Source organism: Elgaria multicarinata, chromosome 10 (assembly GCF_023053635.1).
Source record: "Elgaria multicarinata webbii isolate HBS135686 ecotype San Diego chromosome 10, rElgMul1.1.pri, whole genome shotgun sequence".
Lineage (NCBI taxonomy): Eukaryota > Metazoa > Chordata > Lepidosauria > Squamata > Anguidae > Elgaria > Elgaria multicarinata.
This window is the reverse complement of record NC_086180.1, coordinates 17,949,942-17,964,515: the sequence shown is the minus strand read 5'-3', so window position 1 is coordinate 17,964,515 and position 14,574 is coordinate 17,949,942. Positions and strand designations below refer to the sequence as shown.

General features: G+C 44.0%; 1 protein-coding gene across 5 annotated transcripts in view; it reads left to right on the top strand.

The window, feature by feature from the left end:
- MAPK10 (mitogen-activated protein kinase 10) overlaps positions 1 to 14,574 on the top strand; it is a 255,525-nt gene that overhangs the window by 179,019 nt on the left and 61,932 nt on the right. For all 5 annotated transcript variants that reach the window (XM_063136197.1, XM_063136201.1, XM_063136198.1 and 2 more), the window contains 2 exons: positions 9,717 to 9,846; positions 13,644 to 13,702. In XM_063136197.1, the coding sequence (XP_062992267.1) occupies positions 9,717 to 9,846; positions 13,644 to 13,702 (189 nt within the window). The remainder of the gene's footprint in view (positions 1 to 9,716; positions 9,847 to 13,643; positions 13,703 to 14,574) is intronic.

Sequence of the window (14,574 nt, the reverse complement as noted above, 5' to 3'; positions counted from 1 at the left end):
CTATCAGGGCAACCAGATCTAACTTTTGCCTTTTATAACTCTCACAATGTCAATGACCTCATCTTTAATTTCAGGCTTGGTCATACTACCATTCTCACTGCAGCCAGGTCTGGTATTGACACCAATAATACTTAGATGAAAGTATCTCTGCTAAGCTGCTTTCCTCTTCTAGCACCCAACTTACTCACTGGTGGCAGCCTCCTTTCAATTCCAAGAATACATTCCATTACTCATAGTTATCTTATAACATGTACACACAACTAGTCACATTGTTACTGATCATTTGCATTCAGCATATATAGATAATTAGGAATAGCGCTCCTATGAAATACAACAAATTCTTATCAACAATACACGTTACAGTCATACATGTGACAACCACCTCTGTGAGAACTAAGACACTACTATTACTTCTTCTCCTTCTCCTCTCCTCCTTTCTTCTTCACTTATAATTTTTACTAAGCACCGTTGATTGCAGAGGTTAACAAGAGCAATTCTATGGTCGCTGGGATTATAGGGTATGGTGGATCCACCTTCCCTCCCAAGGCCATAGTCATTGCTACAACCTTGGGAGAGGGAATCTGTGTTCAGATGGTGCCCCTCTTCCACCCCCTTTCCCCTTGAAGCTCCTGTAGAAAGCACCATGGAGGCTGCTTTCTTGAAGTCACAACAGCTTGGGGAGAGGATAAATGGACCAGGATGGTGGGTGGGGAAGGGGGTGAGGAGGAGAGGCCAGGATCATCAGGATCTTAAAAGAGAGCCAGTGTGGTGTAGTTAGGGTGACCATATGCAAAGGAGGACAGGGCTCCTGTATCTTTAACAGTTGCATAGAAAAGGGAATTTCAGAAGTTGTCATTTGTATATATGGAGAACCTGGTGAAATTTCCTCTTCATCACACCAGTAAAAGCTGCAGGAGCTATACTAGAGTGACCAGATTTAAAAGAGGGCAGGGCTCCTGCAGCTTTAACTGTTGTGATGAAGAGGAAATTTCACCAGGTTCCCCATATATATAAATGACACCTACTGAAATTCCCTTTTCAATACAACTGTTAAAGATACAGGAGCCCTGTCCTCCTTTTCATATGGTCACCGTAGGTGTAGTGGCTAGAGTGTCGGACTGAGAGTTGGGAGATGTGGGTTCTAGTCCCCACTTAGCCATGGAAGCTCACTGGGTGAGTCACCAGTCACAGTCTCTCAGCCCAGCCTACCTCATAGGGTCATTGTTGTGGGGATAAAATGGAGAAGAGGATTATGAGTGCCACCTTGGGTTCCTTGGAGGTAAAAAGCAGGATATAAATGTAATAAACAAACAAGTAAATCCTCTCCATTACCTGTCCTGCCCACAACAATTTAAATCAGCCAAATGAGGATTACCTAGCTGAAAATGGAAAAAGGAAACTAGCTTCTCTCAGCAGGGCATAATGTAGACATGGGGCTCCCATCAGAGCCCTCTGTTTATCAAGTGGCAACTCCTTAGAATGGTGCTCTAAAATATGGGATGGTCCCTACCCAGAGTCTCACAATCTAATAGACATGACACAAAAAGGAAAGAGGAATGGGGAGGGAAGAGGAAAGGAAGCAAATTCAGCTGTCAATTCCTGAAGTTAAATAAACTCAGCAGTATCATTTGATCAGGGTAGTAGGCCTCCCTGTCTTTAAGTATGCATACATACACAACCCTGCATCCCATAGTTTTCTGGCTGCTCTGTGAGGCTCTGGCCTGCTTCCCTTCAGTTCTGCAGTCTCAGAGCATCTGACAGACTGATTTTTTTTTTTTTTTAAAAAAAATACTTTGCAGGAAGTGGGAAAGTAAACCATCTTAGAACTTATGCCTGAAAAAAAGTGAAGTTCTTACTTAGTAGCTCTGACAATGCACCACACTACAGTATGTGTTTGAAGGCCAAAGTACACACATTACAGTGGCTTTGGGGACGCTGCCCAAAATGGTCTTTAAAAATGGCCATTTATTCAACATTACAGGGCCCTTTATGGCTGCCATTAATGCAACATTACATTTACACAAGATTTCCAGAAAACCCGAGCTGGCATTTTTACACAAAAGGGTGGCTCAGATGGTCGCCGGGCACTTATAGTAAGCAGACATTCTCAATGCAGCCAGGTTTGGTATTGGTACCAGTAATAGCTGAAAGTATCTCTGCTAAACAGGTCTCTGAGGGCGTGGATGGTCAACTGGGTCAACAACCCCAACTGGGATTGTTTAACTTGGAGAAGAGGAGGCTAAGGGGAGGCATGATTCATGTTTTTAAATTGTTGGCTGTTTTTATGCTCTTCATGGTTTTAATTTTTGTAAACTGCCCAGAGAGCTTTGGCTATTGGGCGGTATAAAAATGTAATAAATAATAAATAAATAAATGATAGAGGTGTTCAAAATTATGCATGGTATGGAGAATGTGGATAGGGAGACATTTTTCTCCCTCTCTCAAAAATATTAGAACCTGGGGTCATCCCATAAAATTGACTGGTGGGAGATCCAGGACAAATAAGAGGAAGTCCTTCTTCACACAGTACATAGTTAATTTATGGAACTCACTACCACAGGATGTAGTGATGGCCACCGATCTGGATGGCTTTAAAAGGGGTTGGATAAGTTCCTGGAGGCAAAGGTATCAATGGCTACTAGCCCTGACGGTTGTGTGCTAGCTCCAGTATTCGAGGCAATAACCCTGTGGGCACCAGTTGCAGGGGAACATGGGTGGGAGGGTGCTGTTGCACCACGTCCTGCTTGTTCATCCCTGACCGATGGCTGGTTGGCCACTGTGTGAACAGAGTGCTGGACTAGATGGACCCTTGGTCTGACCCAGCAGGGCTCTTCTTATGTTCTTATGGCACGCAGCAGCTCGGCAAGCGGGATCTGGGAAGCCAAGTGGGCGGGGGAGTTTGCTAGACTCCACCCCCCTCTCAGACTTCCACGACATCCCTACTTGAAAGCTCTTTCCAAACTTTCATCAACCAGTGCTGGCAAGTTTATTTTTAAAATTTATTTACTGCATTTCTATACCGCCCAATAGCCGAAGCCCTCTGGGTGGTTCACAAAAATTAAAACCATCAAATTCAACTTTAGGCACAAAACAAAGTACCACAATAAAAAGCAAGATATAAAAGCTGGACAAGGATAAAACCAAGTTAAAGATAGAATCATAGAAGAGCAGAGTTGGAAGGGTCCTAAAAGGCCATCGAGTCCAACCCCCTGCTCAGTGCAGGAATCCACCCTAAAGCATCCCTGACAGATGGTTGTCCAGCTGCCTCTTCAATGCCTCTAGTGTGGGAAAGCCCACGACCTCCCTCGGTAACTGATTCCATTGTCGTACTGCTCTAACAGTCTCTCATCCATGTTGTGTGTTGTTACGTGTGGAATTTTGGAAGTCTCCCTCTTTGCCCTCCAAATAATCTGCTCTGTTTCCTACAATATTTGTTTCATAAAACAAGCACAGATCAAGTCATTTCTCCCCTGCCAGTACAATTAGCTCCTTGCACATCATTAAAGAGTGATAATATAATATATATATATATTCTTCATTTGTTGTGGGCTTGGAAAATTTGGTGTATAGCTGAAAGCAATCTTTGTCCCCATTAAACCAGGCCATTTCAATGGTTATTTACTAGGTTGTTTTTTTTAAAAAAAGACCAATCGGGAAACTTAACATTTACCTCACCAAACCAACCGTAAACATAATTTATCGGGTACCAATTTATTTACAGCATTTTCATTGCCCCCAGCTGCTAGTGTTTGATTGTAAACTTAAAGGGTATTTATTACAGTGCATATTGCAGTAAAGCTATAGCTTTTATGATAAAACCGTGGCTGATTTATGGCATTTGTTGTTTTTTAAAAAATGCAGCAGCTTTATAGGTGCTAGGATAAAGTAATAGTTTAGCAAGAATTTCGGCAGTAACCCTTCCAGGGAAATGGGCACACAGCTTTATCTGCAAGTTATATTTTTCTGTGGGTATTTCTGAGTTTTCTAAATCTCATTCACCAGACTTGTAAATAGTTACTTGCCTAGTGCCCTGTGGTGAATAAAAATTAGGGTGTCCATATGGAAAGGAGGACAGGGCTCCTGCTTCCTTACCAGTTGTAGATAAAAGGGAATTTCAGCAGGTGTTATTTGTATGCGTGCAGCACCTGGTGAAATTTCCTCTTTCATCACAACAGTTAAAGCTGCAGGAGCCCTGCCCTCCGGGTGTGACTAATGTGAGCTCAATGAGGAAGGAGCACCATCGGTGGGGCACATTGCTTGAATTTATAGATGATGTGTATAGATGGACAGCACAGATAGGTTAATCTGTTATGTTTCCCAGTCAATATGCGTTAGCCTTGAGGTGGCAAGGGATATGGGATGTTGCAGGTGCCCAACTGAGTCTGGGTGCCCAACGGAATCTCCCGCGTCTGCCCCCCTCGATCCAATTGGACACCCGTGGTGCATTATCAGACCCGCTCTCTGTGCATCTGCGAGGCCTAACGGGGTGTCGACAGCCTTCAGCCCTCATATGGCTCCAGAAATTACATATTTTTCCTGTTGCATAAATAGGGCCTTTATGACTGTCATTTATGCAACTGGGAGAAATATGTAACTTCTGGAGTGAGGGCGGACGGCTGTTGAGTGATCATCAAGCCTCGCTGAGCTGCAAAAGAAGCTCACGCAGCCAGATGAGCGGGGGTGGATGGCGCCGGGGGCGGAGCGAGCATTGTACGAAACTGATGTGGGTAAGTTCGCCCATCCCTAATTAGTTAATTAGGTAATTAATTAGGTTAATTAGCTAATTAGTTAATTAATCTACTCTGTACAGCACCATGTACATTGATGGCACTATATAAATAAATAATAATAATAATAGGGACAGTGGGATTTTATTCCAAAGATTACACACACTGCCTAAATGAACATTATTCACAATGGCCAGGTAATAATGAAATATCTCTGTCATCCTGTCTCCGAGAATGGAAACCTTGAACAGAAAGCTAAAAAACAACAACAAAGCAGTAACAAATGATTTTCTTAGCCAATTTTGAAATGTAACATATGGAAAGGCAGATTATTTCATAAACCATAATCAGCAAATACTATGACTCATAAGACTGTATTGCAAATTTGTTTAGTCCCCCTTCCTTCCTTCCTTCCTTCCTTCCTTCCTTCCTTCCTTCCTTCCTTCTTTCTTTCTTTCTTTCTTTCTTTCTTTCTTATTAAATTTATATACCACCTAATGGACAAATGCCCTCAGGCAGTTTACAGCCTTAAAAAACCCGAGTTGTAGTTTAGCAAAGCTTCTTTCCATCACCGTGTGAAAAAGTAGACAGGCCTCTGCCCCAAGGAACTTCCAATCTAAAATTTGACACCGGGGAGACGACAGAAGGAAGGTGAGGGAGATGGAGGCCTGGGTAACATATGTGTTTATTTCAGCCATAAGGAGTGTCCCCATGCATGTTACATTCAATGTGGGCACACTCTTTATTACAAACAGTGCAACACACATACAGACTTGTACATAGGGTCAGTGTAACATTGGAACAATGCTACAGTTACAGTGGGGTATGGGGACTAAGGAGTGTGCCAAAGGCTTCATGGGAAAAGTGAATTTTGAAGATGGATTTGAAGGAACTGATGGTACATGGACCGTACTATAATTAAGATGCTGATAAGAATTCACAGAGCATGATCACATGATGTTAAGTGTTCATAGAACACTACATCAGAGATCTCAAATGCTTAGGGGTGAGCGAACTCGCCTTCGCTCACCTCGGCAGGACCTCATCCTGTCACCCCGTCACCCCCACCCCTGCTCACCGGAGTGTTCTGAAGCTTGGCTTGGCCTGGCAAGTGCTCGGCAGATGCCTGCCAATGGCCCAAAATTGCACATTTCCCTTCCTGCATCAATGGCAGCCACCATTGATGCAACCATTACTCACTTCCTCCCCTCCATGCCAATGGCAACCTTAAAGGTCCCACTGATGCACAGGTAAAGGTGTGAATGGAACCGGATGTGTGCAGTTTTGGCGCATGGCTGACTGGCTGCTGAACGTTTGCTGGAGCCTCACAAGTGCTCGGGTGGGGGTCCGCGCTCATGTTGGGAGTGCCTGAATGGGTCTGGGGTGTTGGACGCGGGGGGGGGGAGGCGCTGGACTCCCAGACCCAGCTGGATGCTTGCGACATCCCTACTAATGCTCAAAAACTTCAGCTAAATCCTCTACTCCAAAACGAAGGAGTGTATTATTGTTTTTTTGTGTGTGTGTTTTACATTAGAATGCAATACCGTTTTATTAAATATGTGTTAGAGATAAAAGCCCAGATATACGCAAGGCAGAGCAATTCTAAGATGTCAGTTGCCAGCAGGAGATGGAAGTTTTCATTAGGAGTGCCCACCAGTTTTCTATTGACTTTGTTATTTGGTTTCCGTTATTGGTCTCGTTATTGGTCTCACACAGCAGGGATCAGGGTGTTTGTGGGAGAATATTTCTCCAGTAGCCGGCAGACAAATTACGGAGTCAGTGTGGGATAGTGGAGAGGACTACTTTTGTGTGTGTGTTAAGAAAAAAGTAAAGAAGTGGTGGCAGAAATTCTATGTGCTGAAACCCAGAATTCTCCCAGTCACATAGAAAATGGGGAGAGGAGTTCCCAGCCTTAATAGCAAAAGGGGCATAGAGGTGAGAGGCACCGGACTCTCACCCCAGCCGTGGCTTACAGCCCTTCTCCCTTCATGCTTTTCGACCATGCCAAGTCACTTTTAGTATCAGAGCTCATCTGAGGATGAAATGGTCATTAAAAGGGACCAGTAGAGGATGCATCTACAAAGCAGTGTTAATGATAAAAACATAAACAACCAGCCATTGGTAAGTTTATTGTGAGATTAAAAAAACACCATTATCCTGATTTAGGCAACAGGTGATAAAACTAAACTTCTTGATAAGATGCTCTCTCTGTTCTAGTTACCCCTTGAAACACATTAGATGAAATATTATTGGCTCTTTATGAATCTTTGCGGTCTCCTTTCCTTTCCACCTTTCCTTCTTAGGGTGACCAACTGCCCAGGGGAAAAAGTGGTCTGGTTTCCTCCTATGTCTTTAACAGAGACTTGATATGCAGAAATCAGGAAGTGAACAGTGGAGGCTGGCGGTTCTGAATCTGCTCTGGGTTTCAGTCAGAACCAGCCAGAACTCTCTGCATCTTGGATAGCTCCTTTAGAGTTCTGACTGAACCCTGGAGCAGATTCACTGCCCTCCACTGAAAGGGCTGTGTCTACTCCTCATTAGTGTGGGCCTTGCTAGACCTACCTTATAATCTGTCTGGGAGTCGGGGCGACGGCGCACTACAGCTACCGCGCGGCGGTGCCCTCTTCCAGACTTAACACGAGACGGGGCAAAGGGAAGCCCTGTCGCGTCGGCCATTTTGGTTTGGATTTTAAAGGGGCCATGTGCGCTGGAGCACTGCGGAGAAGGTAAGTGGGTTTTTTTTTTAAAAAAATAAAGGGCCCCCTGCTCCCCCTGCCCCTGATCCCTCCAATTCCTGATGCCCCCCTGCCCACTCGCTCGCCCGTCCTCCCCCCATGCCCAATGCCTTGTCTCCTGTCCTTCTTCCCACGTCCTCCCCCATGCCCGATGCCCTGTCCCCCATCCTTCTTCCCCCATCCTCCCCCCATGCCCGATGCCCTGTCCCCCGTCCTTCTTCCCCCGTCCTCCCCCATGCCCGATGCCCTGTCCCCCGTCCTTCCTCCCCGTCCTCCCCCCATGCCCGATGCCCTGTCCCCCATCCTTCTTCCCCCATCCTCCCCCATGCCCGATGCCCTATCCCCCATCCTTCTTCCCCCGTCCTTAAGTGAATCCGCTTATGCCAGGTTAAGGCAGGTTTTAGCGTGGCCTGACCCAGGATTCTCTGTGCGTCATCTGGATGCACAGGAGGGAAACCGGGCCTCACACCATGCTAACGCCTGGTCTAGCAACGGCCTGTGCTGTTAAAATCAGCCCCTTTCTGCCTGGTTGGGGCAGTTCTGTATTTAAACACGCAGAATGCCACCATTGTATCTGCTTTGGCCGAGAATGTTGCACGTGGAGTAAGGAAACTGGAGGTCAAATCCCCAAACCATGCGTCTCCCACTCCTTCTTGCCTTCTTTCTATTACAAAATAGACCCCTTTAAATCTGGTTGTCCTTGTTTTGGAAACGGAATGTGCCACCATTTCCTGCTGAATGGGCCATGTGATCATTGTTTACTTCCTCTTTCTTCCCCTGTGTGAAAAAAAGAGGGAGTATCGCAGGACCGAAGTGGGGAGGAAAGCAACAGTGAGGAAATGCTATCCCCCCCTCCCCGTCTAATGATGCTTTAGCTCTAGCCTTACTCTCGTCCTTGTATTTTCCTGGCACAAATTAATTATTAAACATAGCTGGCATGCTCTTTTCATCATGATGGGATCTTCAATGGACAGGGTGGTGGTGGTGGGGAGACATTATTCAATTAAGCCCGGCTGTTTTTCTGCAGGGAAGGTAAAAGCCTCTATTATTATTGCATTATATTGTTTTGCAAGAAAACCAGCCTAAAGACGTCAAGTGACTACGGCACGTAGCAGGCAGAGGCTGCCTTCTGGTTTTTGCTTGTTTGTTTGCGTTTAACACTGCAGGTTACACACAGAAATAGTGTGCAAAAAGCAGATAAGCCCTCCAGTGAGACTGAAATCAGGAGTAGGGAAATTGGAAGTACAGCTGGAACTGGGGTGGGGGGTGGGGGTAGGAGAAAGCTCAAGGAGAAGGCACTTAAACTGTTAAGATACCAAGAGGGTTCTTTGAGATTAATTAATTAATGATTTCCTGTTATGACCCCTTTCTTGACTTGCAGCTCCCTAAGTGGCATACAGCAAATTTAAAACAGTAAACCCAATAAGTTAATAACAACACTAAAACTGTAACAGTTAATACATTAGGAATTTTAGGATGTTTTTAGGATGTTTTAATAACGTTTACTAAGTTTTTAATCAATTTTATGTACTTATACTTATTGTTGTTGCCTGCCTCAATCCAAACGGAGAGGCGGGTAAGAAATAAATAATAATACTAATACTAATACTAATAATAATAATAATTACCACCAGCCAGAGCCCTTTCTTCTGCTGTGGAACATTCCTTCCTTTGCAAATATCAGGCATGGGGGGGTTGATGGGGGAGAATTCTGATTGGGGCACGATGGGTGGTATAGGGTTAGACTCTGTCTCCCATGGTCCCAATCTGGCATCCCCCACTCCCCAAGTGATTCACTGTGCGTCAGTCATGCACAGCATATGTAAGCATATGCTCATAGGTGTGCCAGGTCAATATCACATGTCCTTTCAAATATGATATTACAGTGGCATTTCAGGAATCTATGCCCATCCACGTATTTAGGATTATGGTGACAAGTGACAATGAGTTCTTGTGGGGTAAATAAACTTACATCTGAATATTCAAACTTAACTTGTGTGATCACTGAATTTATCAGTTGGCTTCAGCTTAAATACTTTGTGAACATAGGTATTTGTATATGTGTCTGACAAGCTGGATTTCTTCTAATAAAGCTGGAAGATTCCAGGAAGGAGATTAAAGCTGTTCAAGAAATGCATATTTCTACCAGAAACACACAGGCACTTTGAAATGGAATAAACATAGTATTAGCAATGACCTCTGAACGGACGTTACCCAATGTAACCATTCTATTTTTGTCTTTTTCATTTTCCAGTGCTGCATATGATGCTGTTCTCGACAGAAATGTGGCCATCAAGAAGCTCAGCCGGCCGTTTCAAAATCAAACGCATGCTAAGCGAGCTTACAGGGAGCTAGTCCTCATGAAGTGTGTGAATCACAAAAATGTAAGATCCTTTTTGGTAGCAGGACTGAGAAGCGCAAGCATTTGATCCTGCTAAACGAGGAGGAAAATGTTATGTCTTTATGAGAAATTCGCTTTATAACCTTGGTTATTTTAAAGGCAAGATTCTGTGTTGCTTTGTATGCCAGCAAGTAGGAGTAAAAAATTCCTCTGCTGACAGTTGTGCAGAGGTTGCATGCTTTTGGGGGGAGGTATGGATGGGATCAGGGCTACATTGCTCCCTTCCTGAAAGTAGATTTTGGGGAAAGGGCAAAAGCTTAGCTGCACTCTCTGTTTGCTGGCTAGAAGGAAGTGAGTTTCAATTGAGCCCTGGATCAGCATATTTGATTATGCTGTCGCTATGGAGATCTTCTATTTAAATCCCATGAAAGTCCTGTTGAGAAGAGTGGAAAACCAATTCAGGTTCTCTTCTCTTGTGCAACAAAAGATCAATTGTGCTCTGATTATTCGGTCCACAGCTACATAACTGGTATATGCTAATGCTGGATAATGCTTATGCAAATACCATCAGGATTAAGGTCAAGGTTAGAATATACTCATGTGGGGTAAATCAGATGAGTGGCGAACCTTGCCTTCACTTTCTAGTGGAAATATTTGGTCCCATTCATTGGAATCCTTTTCTTTTTGCAGTCCCCATACTGAGTGATGAGCAGCAGAGTTCTCTTCCAGGTCATCTTCTTCTTTTTTTTTAAGAGGCGCTTCCCTGTCTACGCTTTCCCACAGAATTGGTTCACACTCAACTATTTTCTGTGCAGCGAGGCGTGAGATGACTGTTTCAGTTTAGGGCAGGGTTGAAATGAAAACTGTGAAAATCTTTGACGTTTGCAAATGATGCCATTCAGATTCCAAGTGCAAAATGTCAAATTTGAGCTCAGACTTTGAAAGCTGGCCTGTCCCATTTCAAATGGCTTTAAAAGGGGGGTTGGATAAATTCCCGGAAGCAAAGGCTATCAGTGGCTACTAGCCCTGATGGTTATGTGCCTCCAGTATTCGAGGCAATAAGCCTGTGTGCACCAGTTGCTGGGGAACATGGGCGGGAGGGTGCTGTTGCACCATGTCCTGCTTGTTCATCCCTGGCTGATGATTGGTTGACCACTGTACGAACAGAGTGCTGGACTAGATGGATCCTTGGTCTGATCCAGCAGGGCTCTTCTTATGTCTTATGTAAGTCCTTTAGACTTTGGCACATTTCATGATCATTTTGGGATTTGGGAAGCTTGCAAATATGGGATTTCAGAAGTGTCCACAGTGAGGGTTCCAAGCCCTCTGGTGTAGCAAGGCAGTGGTGACATCAACTGTTCTCTGCCATTCTGGAGATAGGTGATAGGTATGTGAGGATGCCTGCATTCTGCACTAGGCCTCACTTAGCAAAGGATGGGATGAAAGGACAATAAAAGCGCCTAGTTAAAGCTATGGTCAGGGAATGGAAGAGGTTTGAAGGTGCCATAGATATGTCCTAGATTAGGGATGGTCAGAAAGTTGATCTCCAGAAGTTTGGGGCCTTAACTCCCAGCATTCCTAACCATTGGCCATGCTGGCAGGGGCTTCTGGGAACTGAAGTCACAAACGTCTGGAGATCTACTTTCTGCCCACCCCTAGCCTAGATGGTAGATGGTAAAACAGGGCTGAAACATATTTAAAAATCCCCCCTTTGCCTGCAGGTCCTGTGAGTTCTTGCCAGTGTGGTTTGTTTGTTTTAAGAGAAACAAACAAACGGGCTCTACTTGAACCACAATCTGTATTCATTCCAAGTCCGCACCCAGTGCTGTTCCTTCAAGTCATCCAATCTAAGCCATGCTTAGAGTAGATCCACTGAAATCAATGGGACAAGTAAATAGTGACTAACTGGAGTCCTATCAATTTCAAAGGGTCTGTTCTTAAGCATGACTAAGTCTGGATCCAACCCAGTGGCTGCTGCTAATCAGCCTCATGGTTTGGCTGCATTTCTGAGAATTGAGCTGCAGAAGACCCTTAGTTGGGGGCAGAAGTGGCCACAGTTCAGTGGTAGAGTATCTGCTTTGCATGTAGTGGATCTGAGACTGAATCCTTGGCATCCCTAGTAGGGTGGCCGGGGAAAAAAATCCTGCTTGAAACTCTGGCGAGTTGTTGCCAGTCAGTGTTGACAATACTGGGCTAGGTGGATCAATGGTCTGACTCAGTATAAGGCAGCATCCCATGTTCCTAGTGATGCAATTGCAACAACAACAGCATTTAATTTTGATCGGATCTACAGTTACCCAATAGCAGCGGAGACTGGTGTCTCTAGTGCCAGCGAGAAGGTGAATGCACTCTGGGTTTCAGTCAGAACTCTAAAGGAGCTATCACACCTTGGATATCTACCTTTAGAGTTCTTTCTGGTTCTGATCCAAACCCAGAGTACATTCTTTGCCCCATGGACATCAGAACCACCAGGCAGTAGGTTTGTTTGTTTGTTTGTTTATTTATTTATTTATTTATTACATTTATATACCACCCTGTAGCCAAAGCTCTCCGGGCGGTTTACAAAATTTAAAAAGTTTAGATTTAAAACGATTAAACATTTTTTAAAAAATCAATATACAAAATTTAAAGACATAAAAACAGCTAACATTTAAAACATTTTTTTTAAAACATTCAGCCAGGCCAGAGCTAGTTTTGGAGTCATAGGGCTACTAGGAAGAGGGCTTTCTCTGCAGTGGCACCCCGGCTGTGGAATGAGCTCCCCAGAGAGGTCCGCCTGGCGCCTACACTGTACTCTTTTTGTTGCCAGCTGAAGACCTTTTTATTCTCTCAGTATTTTAACACTTAATTTTAACTTAAATTTAATTTTACTGTTCTAACCCTGTATTTTAATCTTATATCAGTTTTGCTGCGTGGTTTTATCCTGGTTGTGCTTTTTGTATTGTATTTTGTATTTGTGTTTTTAACCTGTTGTGTGTTTTATTATGGTTTTAATTTTTGTGAACCACCCAGAGAGCTTTGGCAATTTGGGCGGTATAAAAATGTAATAAATAAATAAATAAATAAATAAATTGAATGCCTGGGAGAAAAGGGAAGTTTTAACCTGGCACTGAAAAGATAACAATGTTGGTACCAGTCGGAGAGACTGTTCCGTAATTGGGGGGCCACTACAGAAAAGGCCCTCTCCCTTATTGCTGTCCTCCGAGCTTTACTCAGAGTAGGCACCCAGAGGAGGACGTTAGATGTTGAGTACAGTGTACGGGTAGGTTCATGTAGGAAGAGGAGTTCTGTCAGGTATTGTGGTCCCAAGCCATGTAAGGCTTTATAGGTTAAAACAAGCGCCTTGAATCGGGCTCGGAGGGTATTGGTATCAGTGGCTGCAATAGATTGTAGCAAAACTTGATTCTTTGTCAATAGGGTTCTTTGGAAGCCTCTTTGCCTGTTTGACCCTCCTCATCCCTGACAAGCAACATTAATATACCACTGATGCCTCATGTTTGTTTCCAGTGAGGCTGAACATTCAATTGTAGAACTCCTTGTTATGTGGCAAAATTTGCTCTGCTTTTGTTGAATCTAATGAGCCTCACACACATGCAAACATAGCCTCCAAAAACAAATGTCTTTCTTTGCAACATTTGCCTCTGTAATATGTTTGTGGAGTGATTTTTTTTCTCTTGTAGCAGAATAGATTAGTGTAAACTGAACTTTTATAAGCAGCAACAGTTATGTCAGTGGAGCAATCTGTCATAATCTGATCAACTGCTAATGTTTCATTATCATTCTATCTCACTCACTCCTTTTCTCCCTCCCTCCCTTTTCTCACTGCTTTTTTTTCTTCAGATTATCAGTTTATTAAATGTCTTCACACCACAGAAATCACTGGAGGAGTTCCAGGATGTGTAAGTAATGTAGACAAGACTAAAACCTTGTGTGTGTGTGTGTATGTGTGACAGAGAGAGAGAGAGAGAAGGAAGGCATTGTACTCTGTAGCAAAAATTAAAACCTATGAACATCAAGTGTTGCTCCTTCTTAGAAATTGCTTCATGGAGACAAACAAGATCGAATTGGCGAAGTTCAAGTCTATGGCTGGCTTCACAGAACACGCTAACCTATCCAGTGTGGGTTGTTGAACTGTGGGTTATTGTGTTGTCTGAATGCAACGCGTTTTCTGCAGGTTTGCTCATTACCCATGCAGTGTGGATTGCTAATCACCCTGAACAACTCAGCAACAATCCGTGTGTTCTCAAGGTGGTTTGTTTGAGAAAAATAAACCGCAATGCATGGTTAACAAGCCACCCTATGGAAAACACGCTGCATTCAGACGACACAATAACCCACCCTGAGGAAAACACGCTACGTTCAGACAACACACTCACTCATAGTGGGTGAGTATGTTGTGTGAACCCAGCCCACCTGTCTGCTGCCATTAGATATTTCAGAAATCAGTTTTCATCATGGTGTAGGAGTGCAAAAATGAAAAAAAAAGTGCTTAGTATGCTCATAGAGGCACCACTTGAGATGGGGGATGCAAAGGTGAGGTGGTGGAGAGATTTTTATGCAAATATGCAAATAAATCTGAATGGCTCTGGGAGCTTAGTCTAATTTCTTGTGTTGATGGCTTGCTCAGGAAGTGTCTGTTTCTTCAGAGCTCCCTGAGGCCATAGCTAGACCTAAGGTTTATCCCTGGATTGTCCAGGGGTCAGACCTGTTCATCTGGGTGACACACAGGGGATCCAGTGCTCAGGCAGGGGTGAACCCTGGATGATCCCAG